This window comes from Heteronotia binoei, chromosome 11 (assembly GCF_032191835.1).
Source record: "Heteronotia binoei isolate CCM8104 ecotype False Entrance Well chromosome 11, APGP_CSIRO_Hbin_v1, whole genome shotgun sequence".
NCBI lineage: Eukaryota > Metazoa > Chordata > Lepidosauria > Squamata > Gekkonidae > Heteronotia > Heteronotia binoei.
The window spans coordinates 29,629,788-29,643,189 of record NC_083233.1 but is presented as its reverse complement, the minus strand read 5'-3'; the positions used below and the strand labels follow the sequence as shown (position 1 = coordinate 29,643,189).

The following is a 13,402-nucleotide window of genomic DNA, read 5'->3' as shown; positions in this document are numbered from 1 at the left end:
AGGTAGAATGGCATTCTCCACCCCATGCTTTAAGCGTTGGATATTGTAGTTCTGCATGGAAGAGGATCTGGGAGAGAGAAAAAATAAGAGAATTCTCTCACTTGGGTGCACTTGGCAGTTGGTCCCACCCTCTTATCAGTTAGATGTTGAACCTCTTAGGCTGTTGATTGCGTTCTGTTTCATCCTGTACATAGGACTAGGGAGAACCCTCTTACGTGGGCTTGGAGCTGTAGCAAGTTAACCTTTTTGAAGTTAGTCTGTTCACAGTAAGTTAAACAATCAAGGTTGCAAGGCAATGGCTGGTAACCAGAGGGAGGACTGTGATGCAGATGGGGGGGGGGGCATAACACCGATGTGCCATTGTATCACCTCTTGTAAAAACAAAAGCAAAAAAGTGACACAGGTAGCTTTAGAAGTTGCTAGCAATTTCTAGAGCTACCGTATGTCACTTCCATTTTTTTAAAAAAACAGAAGTGATGTGATGCCACACATCACAATGTGCTTTTTTCTTTTTTCTCCAGGAGTGGAGTGAGAATTCCCTGCCCCCATGGGGGAATAGGACCCTATGCTGTTCTTTTCCTTTATGGTCAAAGAGAATTTTTATTTGGGTGAAAGGTTAAATCTGTACCTGCTTGTACATTATATGTGTATATATATATGTCAGCCAACTTTACTAGTAAACTACAGCCTAATTTACATGAAGTAGGTGACATAATTGGTATATCTGATTGCTGCCATCTGTTTGGGTTTAAGTACACTTATCTGTGTGTTATTTATTGAAATACATATATCCCACTAACCCACATGGGGACCCAAAGCAGCTTGCATCTTTATTGTTTCCTCCCTTTTGTCCTCACAACAGCTCTATGAGGTAGGTTAGACTGAGACCAAAGAGAGACCAGTCTGAGGCTCTGCAGCGAGGTTCCACGGTAAAGTAGGTGTAGGAATTTAGCTGTCCCAAATCCTAGTTCAGCACCCAACACTACACCATGCTGGCTGTCTTCACACTGGCTCCCCAAATCAACTTGACTCCAAGCCGAAAGTGATTCCCTCATATTTATTAATCTGCTTCCTGTCTTTAGTGGCCCTGTGGCACAGAGTGGTAAAGCAGCAGTACTGCAGTACTGTGGTCTGAACTCTCTGCTCACAACCCGAGTTTGATCCCCAGCAGAAGCTGGGTTTTCAGGTAGCTGGCTCGAGGTTGATTCAGCCTTCCATCCTTCCGAGGGCGGTAAAATGAGTACCCAGCTTGCTGGGGGGAAAGTGCAGATGACTGGGGAAGGCAATGGCAAACCACCCCGTAAAAAAGTCTGTCGTGGAAACGTTGTGAAAGCAACATCACCCCAGAGTTGGAAACGACTGGTGCTTGCACAGGGGACCTTTCCTTTCCTTGCTGTCTATCCCACCCACCCCACCCCCATAGTTTATTGAGACAGTGGTTTTATAAGTATTAAGATTCATGCAACACCATACCTGTATACAACAGCAGAATTAGCAAGTATATATATATATATATCGGAGATGTTGAATAATAGCGGCGTAATATCTTCCTGCACTGACTTCTCTGTCAGGGGAAAAAAAGATCTCACTCAAAAAACACCTACAGATAAAATGAATATTACCTGGTATTTTCATACTGCAAAGTTGTATTTTTTTTTAAATCATTTTTGGATTCTCATTTGCATTTTCAAAGGGTGACACCCACTATGTCTGTTAATTAGAGATGTCTGGGTTTTTTTTACCTCCCAGGAGTGCAAGAATACTTTACCAAACTCTTTTGTTCTAGTATCAGCTCTTATTCCTTGGGGATAATAAAATTCCAAACCCCATTTGTGCTTGCAATATGTATCTTTTGTCTCTGATAAAAAGCTTTCCTCTATGAAAAAGAAGAAAGATTTAGAGAAAGCAATCAGGTTAAATGATTGGTTTTTGACTGAACAGTAGCTACCGGCAATATTGCTGCAGTCCCTGTGCACATCCTCAACTCCTCTTTCGTATATGATTATTGAAAATGCCTTTAAACTTACAGAAGACACAGGCTGTCAAACAACGAATAAAGTCTTTTAACTATTGTACTTGTAAGTCAAACTCAGATCTATATATTCAAGGAAACAAGAATTCACCTGGCAGTCTTAAAAATAAAGGGTTTTTTTGGGGGGGTGGGGGTAGAAAAAAAGTATTTCTGGGGCAGATGAATTAAACAAACATGATCCCACAGTTTGCTCCCCAAAGCAATCTGCCGTTCAAATAGGGATGGGAAATGTACTTTCAGTGTGCCTGCCTGTGATCAGCATAAAAACAAAAAAGAGACAAACGTATTCTTAAGCCCAGGGTATTCAGCTTCTTCCTGACCCTGCAAATAATGTGGGAATTTGATCAGGTATAGGCACTGTGGCTGTAAAATGGAGTCACAGCAGGTATATGATAGTATGATCTTTCTCTTCTTTCTCTGCTACTTCTACTGATATATTTAGGTTAAAGGAACTAAGAATAAACCTTGTTTCTACCAGTATAACCAGCTGTGTTATTCATTCATACTGTGAGTTGCATCCAGACAGCTTTTTAGTTCAGTCTTGCCCAGTTCTCCTCTTTACTACATCCCCAGTTCTTTGTGGCTTTTGTCAATGCAGGTAAGAACAAAAGAGAAGCCATGTTGGATCAGGCCAATGGCCCATCCAGTCCCCCCCCCACACAAAAAAGACACCATCAGGAGGTCCATCAGTGGGGCCAGGACACTAGAAGCCACTGATGGACCTCTGCTCCATATGTTTATCCAATCCCCTCTTGAAGCTGTTTATGCTTGCAGCTGCCACCACTGCTGGTGATCTTTTGATCACCAGCATAGTGGTCAGAATGGACTCCCTCCTCCTTTTTTCACCAGTCAGAAAAGATGGTTGGACCCAACCCATTATATTCCCTGTGAAAAATGGTTCTGAAATTATCCCCATCCTAACAGACAGCACTCCTCAAAATACCATCAGCTTACCTTCTTATCTAGAGTGTGGCTGGAACCCTCCAGGATCTCCATTGAATATACTGATATTAAAGGCACCTTACTCCTTTTGATACTTCACAGGACAGTATCCCACAATTTTAGCAGCAACTCTGCAAAGACTTTTTAATGGTGGTTGAACATGTACCTAGTCTTCTCTAGATGGCTTCAGTGCATATAGCAGAAGTATAAAAGTCATGTTTGTGATTAAAAACTATGTAGAGCTTCACTGGTTCTGGAAATAAACTGGAAGTCAATGGAGCTGCATCAGTATTGGCCAGTTGACACGTCTGAGAAAAAAAAGTATATAACAGTAGTCTGGTCTGGAAGTCACCAAAGAATGTGGAACAATTCTTGGGTTCTTGTTGCTTCAGAATTGTTATTCAGGTCAGGTAGAGGAAAATAGTGGAGGGATAACAAAACTTAAATGGGGGAAGACAAATGGATAAGTGTGGGATGAAAGTAGATACATTACAGACCTTGGAAGAGCAGATGCTGAAGATATGGTAGCTGGTGCATATTCATGAAGAACAATCGCCACATCTCATGCTTGTCAGCCAAGTGTTGATGAATGAGATTCCAATGCTCCTTATTTCATTGTGCAAAAAATGTAATATTTCATTTCACTGGGTTTTTTTCTTTCATCTTTAAAAAAATTCCTTTAGCAAACCTAACTGTTTGATTCCTAGGCTTGCCAATCCCCATGTCCCAGAGGGGTTCTCCCACTTTTGCGGGCTCCTTCCCACCACCAGTCAGCTGGCCGGCCGGGGAAAACTCCACCCCAACAGCTTCCATGTGCCTTCAAAATTTGAAAGGCTTAAGAAGACGCTGGGGACAGTTCTTCTTGAAAGGTGTGTGTGCGCCTTTAAGAGTCAGGCTGAATGGGAGCGGGGTAAGCCTGCAGAACAGTTGTCCTGTTGAAAGGGAAGAGAAGGGAAGGAGCCCAGAAGCTCATTTGTTTTCCAGTCCCTTAAGCCATGTGCACCCTAAAGAAATAAGTATAGAACAGTCAACAACTCCCATGGTGAGTAAATTCCCGCAGTGAGACCACAAAGTGTGTGCTTCCAAACTGCTTATTTTGCCTGCTCTGTGTGTGTGTGTGTGTGTATGAGAGGGAGGGAGGGAGAAAGTGCTGGTGGATGAGGAAATGATTGTATTCAGGGGGACTCCACTGCTGTATTTTTATTTATTTAATTTAGGGAATAGGAAAGTCTCCTGGCTCCATCCCCAAAGTCTCCTGGCCCCACCTCCAAAGCCCCCAGGTATTTTCTGATTTAGACTTGGCAACCCTATAAGATTCCCAATTATCTTTTTCTGTTTTATTACTGCAGGTTAGTTGCTGAGTGTTGATGTTGGGATCCACCAAGCTAGGGTTGCCAAGTCCCCCACGGCCTCTTTTCACACATGCATAGTGCATGGGGCATGATGACATCACTTGTGAGTGATGTCACCGGACCAGCAACGTCACACTCTGGCCGCTCTAGAAACTTCCAGGAAAACTCTATGGTACCCCTCTATGAATCCCCCTACCCTGCCCAGGAGCTTGGCAGCCATACACCAAGTTCTCTTTAAACACCAAGGGTGGGGAGCTCTTCCACTTTTCACTCTGTGGAGTCGCTGCTGCATTTCAGTTAATTTATTTCCTTTGGCATCCCCAGTCTCCAAACCCAGTGTTAGCCACATCCGAGTATGGATGACATTTTTTTTTTCTATAGAAAGTTACTTGAAGTGAATTGTTTGTTTACAGCTTTGGATCTAGCACAGGAGCAGTTTGAAAATGTTGTATAGCATTAGGGAAACTTTGGCCCTTGCTGTGTTTTGTTGGGGGAGGGGGGACTGTTTTTTTATTTTAATCCATGGATTCGCACTGCATTAACTCTGGTTAAGGTTCCCCTGTAAGTCCCCTAGAAATTAATGAATTTAAGCAGTAGAACAAAGCTTGAGACTAGTGGCACCTTTAAGGCCAACAAATTCCATTTTAGATAAGCTTTCAGCTGATACAGTGAAACAGAATTTCCTCAACCATCTACCTATAGGTAGAGAGAGGCTGGGGGGGTGAGGTGAGGGGTTAGTTGCCACCTGAGTTTTAAATTCAGGGATTGTGTACTTTGTCTGTTTTCAAAAGTTGTTAGACTTATATAAGTTAACTTTTCCTATTGCTGTCTTTTCCACCGAGACCTGCATCTAGTAAATATTTAGACTGATAGATTGTGTTTAGCGAGTGCGAGCAAAGCAGCCAGACACAGTGCGTGCATTATTATGTCCGCATATTGTTTCTCTGTCAGTTGACAATGTTACCTATGGCATCAAAGTGTAATACTTTGTCTGCCAAAAAAAAAAAAAATTCTCTTTGTCTTTGATGCAAATGAGTATTCAGATATGAATAAAAGCATCTAAATTTAGAGACTATAACGAAACACAGAGTGAAGATATTTTGTAAAGTTTTCTAAAAGTGATAGTAGGTTGTAATTCATTGAAGAGTGGAACTGGTACCTCCGATTTGGAATGAAACCATCTGCCAGACACTCCATTTAAAACTGGGCCCATTCTGGAATACCCCATTGCACATCCATAGGTTCATGCAATACAGAATGTTGGTATTAAATTCTTCTAGCAGCTAGGGCTGTTGGGAATCTCAGGACCTACATTTCTCCACAACTGTCAGTGATGCCAGATGTTACGGCACATGCCCATGGCAGTGTCATGATCTAAGTCTTGAATCTCTACTGGTATTTTACTTTATGGACAACATTTTTATGTTGCCTTTCCAGAGAAAGAATCAATTGTGGTGTTGTGGTTAAGAGCAGTGGGCTCTAATCTGGAGAACTGGGTTTGATTTCCCACTCCTTCACATGAAGCCAGCTGGGTGACCTTGGATCAGTCACGGTTCTCTCAGAACTCTCTCACAGGGTGTCTGTTGTGGGTAGAAGAAGGGAAGGCAATTATAAGCTGCTCTGAGACTCCTTCGGGTAGTGAAGAGCGGGATACCAAATTAACTCTTATTTTTCTTCTTTCTACCCAACTTTGGGCCTCCAAAATTGTGAACAATCTGAAACATTAAAGCAAGCTTTAAAAATATTAAATATAAGAGAAGCCATGTTGGAACAGGCCGATGGCCCATCCAGTCCAACACTCTGTGTCACACAGTGGCCCAAAAAAACCCCATCAGGAGGTCCATTAGTTGGGCCAGGACACTAGAAGCTCTCCCACTGTTGCCCCTTCCAAGCACCAAGAATACAGAGCATCACTGCCCCAGACAGAGAGTTCCAGCAATACACTGTGGCTAATAGCCACTGATGGACCTCTGCTCCATATGATTATCCAATCCCCTCTTGAAGCTGGCTATGCTTGTAGCCATCGCCACCTCCTGTGGCCTTGAATTGCATGTGTGAATTGCATGTGTTAATCACCCTTTGGATGAAGAAATACTGGGAGGGGAGGGGGTTAGTAAGAGAATGCCAAACAAAATAGAAAAGTCTTCACTCACTAACAGAAGACAATGATAGAAATACTGATGATGCTCCCTTGCAGGTACCCTTTACCTTGATACGTTTGAGGAAAGGAATCAGAGCAGACTGAAGATGACCTATTTAAGATCAGATGCAACTCCAAAAAAGGTTTCTGAATGCACAGAGAAGAAATACCCATGAAGCTTGATGTTCACACTACCACATTTTAGATTCTCCCCACATCACCAGGGTAATTAGTACCCTGATTAACACAGAAGCCTGCCTGAGGATGTGCGCTAAGGTTTGCTGTCCTGTAATGTGGTATTAATTCAGAATCATCAGCTACTATACATGCTACCATTGCTGAATTACTGAACCAGAAATCATCATGAAACTTTAGGCTTGAGCATGTCACTTTCTTTCAACACACCGTACCTCTCAGGAAAGTTAAGAAGAGGAAAAATAAGAACTGAAAAACAATTTGTGTGCTGAAAAGTGCAATAGATTTTTTCTCCCCCAAATGACTTCTAATATTCTTCTTCTCTCTTCTTATTTTAAGCCATTGAAGTGAACCTCCAGAAAGCTCTAGCTGAAGCCTCTGAAACGTGCACACAGGAATGCCTCATCCTTGGCCATTCTGACAACTGCTGGATGCCTCCGTCCTTGACACAGTACCAACAATCCAACCCTCCTTTGCCATCCTTTGGTTTCCAGCAAGGGTGGGGAAGAGGAGCTGTGCCTGAGGGAAGACATACCCTTGGAAGGCCCATTCCTAAAGATGATACTGACAAAGGCCAAGGGGGACCCAGGCCTCAGTTCTACAACACCTGTGAAAGACATTGCACCAGCGAAGACCCAGTCAAAGTTATTCCTCTTGCAAACTTCATTCCTGCCCAGGTGACAGTCGTGCCTGGGAGTAACACCACTTTGATCCATGAGCACCAGCTATAAAAGCTTAACTTGACAAATCCAAGCTATTTCGGGCTTTAAAGTGTGAGTGTATATAGTCTCAGCTTGACACAGTTTTAATGTATATGCAAACCCGTTGAGGTTTGTAGATATTTATGTACATAGGATTCTAAATTGAAGCTGAAGAGCTGTATCCTAAGTAATGCATTAAAGGGAATAAGGCTTATTTCATAAATAACAGTATGCAAAAACAAAAGGAGTTGGGGTGGGAGGGGAATATGTTTCTTTGCCCAGTTAGTTGTCATGGAACAAATTATTTCTTTAGGACAAGGTTGGTCTTCCTCTTATTGGAAATTCTTTAGAGTGTTCTGGACATGATCAACACAGTGATAGTAAATAGAAAGGAAAGGAAGACTTTCAGATTGACTCTTTGGTTTCAGGTCATTGTTATATATCATTTATTATCCAAAGAGGCTAATTAGTAAATACTTGTCCAGAAAACCTTGTGATTCTTCATAAGAACATCCAAATAGAGAAGTAATTTGTAATTGTTCCCATTATACTTACCAATGGTAAATCTCAAAGTAGTGCTTTGGAATAATGGAGAGAGCAGATATGTTGATGCACATATAGCATTCCAACACATTAGTACAGTCTCCATGATTCTCGGATCTGTACACAAATGTATCTGCATAGAGCACTTGCAATAATGCACATTTCCATGATAATCCAGCAGCCTTGGAGACAGGGAGGAATCCGCACTGTCCTGAATCTTCTGGCTAGACTGATGGAGGGAGAGGGGCTTTTGTTGTCAAAGGACATCATACAGATCTTGGGGGAGAGGACTGAGTGACTTTGTATGACATAGGACTGTAGCAGATCTCCATCTTTTCTCATAGACATTTTGTTGTAGTCCTCTCTCTTCTCCATTCCTGAAAGATTAGTACTGACGCAAAAGGTGGAACAAGGTTTATCCATTTATTTTGCACCCTCTAAATATTATCCCATTTGGGGCTATTTTCTGGCGAAGGGGGCACAAAAAAATATTTGTGGGGAGGATTTGTCTCACCTGGTCCAGGCATCATGTTTTTCTTCTTCATGACCTGATCCCACTACCATGGAAGACTTTTGGTAACCAATATAGAGGAAACCACCACCTGATTTTGTAGGTAGACAAAAGACTACCTAAGCTTACCGTGGGAGAAACTAGATGCATTGCTTTTCATCCATTATTTTCTCCAGCCCAGTTTTGATCAGCTTTTTGTGTAACATTCCAAAAAATCTCCCTACCAAGTGAGCAGTTCCTTAATTTCAAACATGTTGCACCAAAGCCCATTTTTCTGCTCTCAGAAAGGTGTCATCTTCCAGCCATGGATCCATCATTAGCCTGTATGGTTTTAACAAGTGGCTGTTTCTAAGAATGGCCAAAAAACTTTTTTAAAAAGCAAAGCAAAACATAGAATGAAATAAGGAGGTAGATCTTTATGAATTGTGTTGTGCCTTGGCAGTAAGCTAGTGTCCGCTAGAAAACATCACAGTGATTGTTAATAATATATGTCATCAGTTCCTGTAGGTTTCACTATATAACCTCACACACTGCACGCTAAACCTTTTTAGGCAAAAGAACTCTGGATACTTTATCTTAGCTTATACTGAAGCAAATCACTGAATTAGCCTAAAGAATGAGAGAACTGGGAAGCAAATGTTTGACAGATGTAATTATGAAGTCCCCTCTCATTATGTTATTCTGCAGCAGCTCAAGGTGATGTACCAGGAAAGAGTAGACATTTGTGACTGATTTCTGTACACTGGCTTTCATATATCCCATAATGAGACTGAGCAAATCTTATACTGGGTACAAGGAAGATGTCTAAAAAAAAAAGATAAAACACTCATGATCTCCTTGTATTTTGTTTCTCCTCAGCCTTTGATTCATGCACAGTCTTGTATGTTTTGCATCCAAATAACCTGTCTTTGTAACACAATCAGTTCACTTTCCTAGCTGCAGTTTTGCTATAAAAAGACAATCGAAATTTGATGGGGAGAAGGAAGCAATGTGTGATTATTAATTTTTTCCCCTCTCCTTTCCTTGTGAAGAGAATTCTGTGTAGGCTCATCAATGTTACTTAAAATCTGTAATTTATGAACAAAACTTGGTGTGTACAATTGCTGTAATATAAATTGCTTGTAAATCTATAGAAATTCCCATTGTTGAGGGTCCCAATGAATGCTGAGAGAGCTTCTCTTCATTTTGTGCCCAGCAGGTATAAGTAGCTTTATATATTGTTGTCCCCACTGTTAATCTACTCAGAACACATTTTGTTTTAATGTGTAAAGTTTAAAAAAGAGAGAAAAGAAATGTCACTTTTAACCTTCCAATAGTATTTAAACGAAGCCTCAGGCTATTGAATAGTATATCTTTTTTTTTTTTCCCCTGAGTTTTCTGAAGTGTTTTGGCTAAGGTGTGGCACTCTGGGGTCCAGCTGCATGCAGATTCTGAAATACATGTTAATCCTTCAGATACTGACACTATTGCACAATGTTAATTCAGGCACAGTTAAAGGCATTTGGTAAATTAATTCAGAGCTAATCTATATGTACAAAATGTTACCAATTATTCATGACAATGTTGGAGCCACATTTAAAAGCTTCTGTGTTGTTTTAATAAATAATCTCCATAGGCCTGAAGTTGCATGTTTATATACACGCACATGAGGTTAATTGATGTGCACAATGTCAGATCCAATGGTTCCGTACCACTAAGTGAACATCTCCTACTGGAAGAGGGTTGTCTCCAGTGGAAAGTCTCCTTCTTCCAATGGAAATCTTTTCACCAATTGAAGATTTCTCATTTAGCAGAAAAGAATCAGCTTTTCCACTGGTGAAAGTGGGGAGGAACCCCTCTTAATCGCTGAGAAGTCCGTGCCAGGGATAGTGGGGCCCACATAGATAAAAACCACTTGCTGCAGTAGAATCGTTGATAAGATCCAATCTAGTCTGTTTAATTCTATTAGTTAAATGCTGCTTCATAAAAGATTCAGTATAGGTCAAAAAAGTTTAAGGATAGAATCTCTTAGGCTGGGGACGACCAGCAGCTTGGGGTGGCAACATCCCATCCTGGAAGAAATCCGGCAGAGGAGGAAGGGCCCCCAGGGCTGTCAGACAATGTGCAGCTTGCTGGCAAGACAAGGACAGGCTGCACATGCGCTGGAGGAGTGGTCAGACCACTCAAGCGCTTGAGAAGCGCTTCACAGATGCTCCTCTGGGCATTCAGACGGCTGGGAAAGGTAGCAGGGGAGAGCCATGGAGATTTGCTACTTCATTGGAAGTGGTTGCTTTTTCAGTCACTTCAATGGCACTGGAGGATGGGGTGAGTACGGGAGCAGGACGGTCTTCAGATGTTTGCATCTAGACTCAATTTTTTGATCTGTCTGGGAGCCGTCCCTGTATAACCTCAAACCGCTGCTCTGGGCCCAGCCTTGTACTTTGTAAACTATGTGCAGGTATGAGAATCGATCATGCTTCTTAACCCTTGCTAGAAGCTAAGATTTGAAACCCTTCCAGATTATACTTGTTGTGGCCATAGCTATATTCTTAAATGAACTCAGACGGCAAAATGCTTAGACTGCTATGTATCAGCACTTTATACTCAGCAACATAGGCCATTCTTGAATCTGCACTTTCAAATTGTAACAGAACATTGGCATCAGGCCAGAGATCTCAATTCATCCTAGAAAGCAGGATCAGAAGATCTACATGAAAGGCTACGGTTTGATTTCATTATAACCCTGGCCCAGTGCAAACAACATCTCGTGCAAACAAACTATATTCATTTCAATCAAATCTGCATGTGCCAATGAATTGTAGGTGGTACTTTTTCTTTTATTAGGAAAATAAGAAAATCAAAACAGAATATCCCCCAGGGTTTATGGAACTTGGGCACAGTCAACTCAGAAGTTCTGTTATACGAGCACCATGTGTGGAATGTGTGTGATAGGTTCCAGTAGGGCTCTGTGGGTTTCTTCATTTTACCAGGATTTGTGCTGGAGAAGTTGGTGGTAGAATTTGCCCTTTCGTTCCTCCAGCCATGACTGAAACTCCATCAACCTTTGTTAATCACATGCCTTTGACTTCTCACGCGTATAGCTAGCCCTGTCTCCTGAACTCTGACACAAAGATGACAGATGGCTAAATCATGAAAAATCATTGAGAAAAAATAGAGTTTCAGAACTTAGCTCTCTCATATCCATTTGCACAGTTGAAATATTGGGCTAATTTTAACCATCCATCAGGATTAAGTGGCTCCATTTCCTAATGGCAAATTGAAAGTGCTGTCATGGAAAATCAATACAAAAAAGTTCATAGTTACTGTGTTTGAAGATGGACATGTTAGGTATTGCCAGGGTCATACAAAAAAGCTATAGCATAGATGGCCTTTATGGAACTTTTAAGAAGCACACAAAGAATTAAATGCAGATCCAAAGTAGTTAGAAATACTACCTATTATAGGGTTATTACTAAAAAGGTAAAGGTAGTCCCCTGTGCAAGCTCTGGTCATTTCCAACTCTGGGGTGATGTTGCTTTCACATTTTCATGGCAGACTTTTTATGGGGTGGTTTGCCATTGCCTTCCCCAGTCATCTACACTTTCCCCCCAGCAAGCTGGGTACTCATTTTACCAACCTCGGAAGGATGGAAGGCTGAGTCAGCCTCAAGCTGGCTACCTGAACCTAGCTTCCACCAGGATTGAACTTAGGTTGTGAGCAGAGCTTGGACTACAGTACTGCAGCTTTACCATGCTGCACCATGGGGCTCTTAGGGTTATTACTACAGGTATGCAAAAAAATTGGCATTTTTCAGGTTTGGGTATACTGAACCTGAAAAATATCAATATTTTCCAATATTCCTAAATACCAATACTGGTATGGTATTTGGATTTGTGATTTTTCAGAAAATCAGGGGGTTTTTTGCACTCCATTATATCCAATAGGACCATTATGGGGACCATTATAATTAATAGTCCCCATAGGGTATAATGGAGAATCAATCTGTGGGTACTGGGGCTCTGTGCGGGCTTTTTCTGAGATAGAAAATTTGTATCAAAGCTTCTGGTGCCTCCTCAACCCGCCCCCCCCTCCAGTTTCAAAAAAATTGGACCAGAGGATCCAATTCTATGGACTTTTAAAGAAAATGCCCCATCCTCCATTGGTTTCAGTGGAGGGGGGAAAGATGTTTAAAGAGATTGTGGTCCTTTTAAATGCCTTCTCCATGCCACAAGTGAACTCCAAAGGCATTTAAAGGGCTTGAAGCAGGACAGCAGCTGCCCACGTGCTTCTTTCTGCGTTCCAAATCGGAACAGAGGAAAAAGCAAGTGGGCAGCTGCTGCCCATCCAGCTCCCTCTGAAGAGACAGAGGGCTGGGTGAGGGATGGGGGCTCCCTCCCCATGGTGAGGTGGCGCCACAGGCCAACTCCCATGCACCAGCTCTGCCCTTAATTATCATTCAACCTTTCTAGTAGTTACTAATGACATCCGTTTATTTACCCATAGATTTATCACTGGTCTCAAAGGAACTCGAAGTAATACATACATGTTTTCTCCTTATTAGATCCATGATGACCATGTTCAATAGGTTAGGCTGAAAAATAATGAATGTTCAAACCAGCCAGTATCTGTAATGGCTGAGAATGGAAATTAAAATACAGTATTCTTGATTCAAGCCCAACAGTCTAACAACTATATTACATCAGTTATCCACTACTAAGATTTTCTAAGTTCCTCTCATCTCTGCTGACTGGCCGTTAGTAAAGTCATAGGTCGTTTTCGCACTCACCTCCAGCCGGCGCGACCCCCCTCTTCACCGCGCAGGATCTGCGCGGATTTCGCACTAAATGCTGCCGGAAACTCCCGTCGCAAAAGCCGCTCAAACGGGAACTGCTTTTTGGCGGTTTACGTTTGAGCGGCTTTTGTGACGGAAGTTTCCAGCGCAAAAGGCTGCTCCGCGGCATTTAGTGCGAAATCCGCGCAGATCCTGCACGGTGAAGAGGGGGGTCG

At 42.0% G+C, this 13,402-nt stretch overlaps 1 protein-coding gene across 2 annotated transcripts in view; it reads left to right on the top strand.

Moving 5' to 3' along the window:
• Nucleotides 1-10,038, top strand: part of LOC132578874 (protocadherin-11 X-linked-like) — a 1,063,113-nt gene extending 1,053,075 nt beyond the window's left edge. For both annotated transcript variants that reach the window (XM_060248968.1, XM_060248967.1), the window contains one exon: nucleotides 7,001-10,038. In XM_060248968.1, the coding sequence (XP_060104951.1) occupies nucleotides 7,001-7,392 (392 nt within the window). In that variant the 3' untranslated portion in view covers nucleotides 7,393-10,038. The remainder of the gene's footprint in view (nucleotides 1-7,000) is intronic.
• The last annotated feature ends 3,364 nt before the right edge of the window (nucleotides 10,039-13,402 follow it).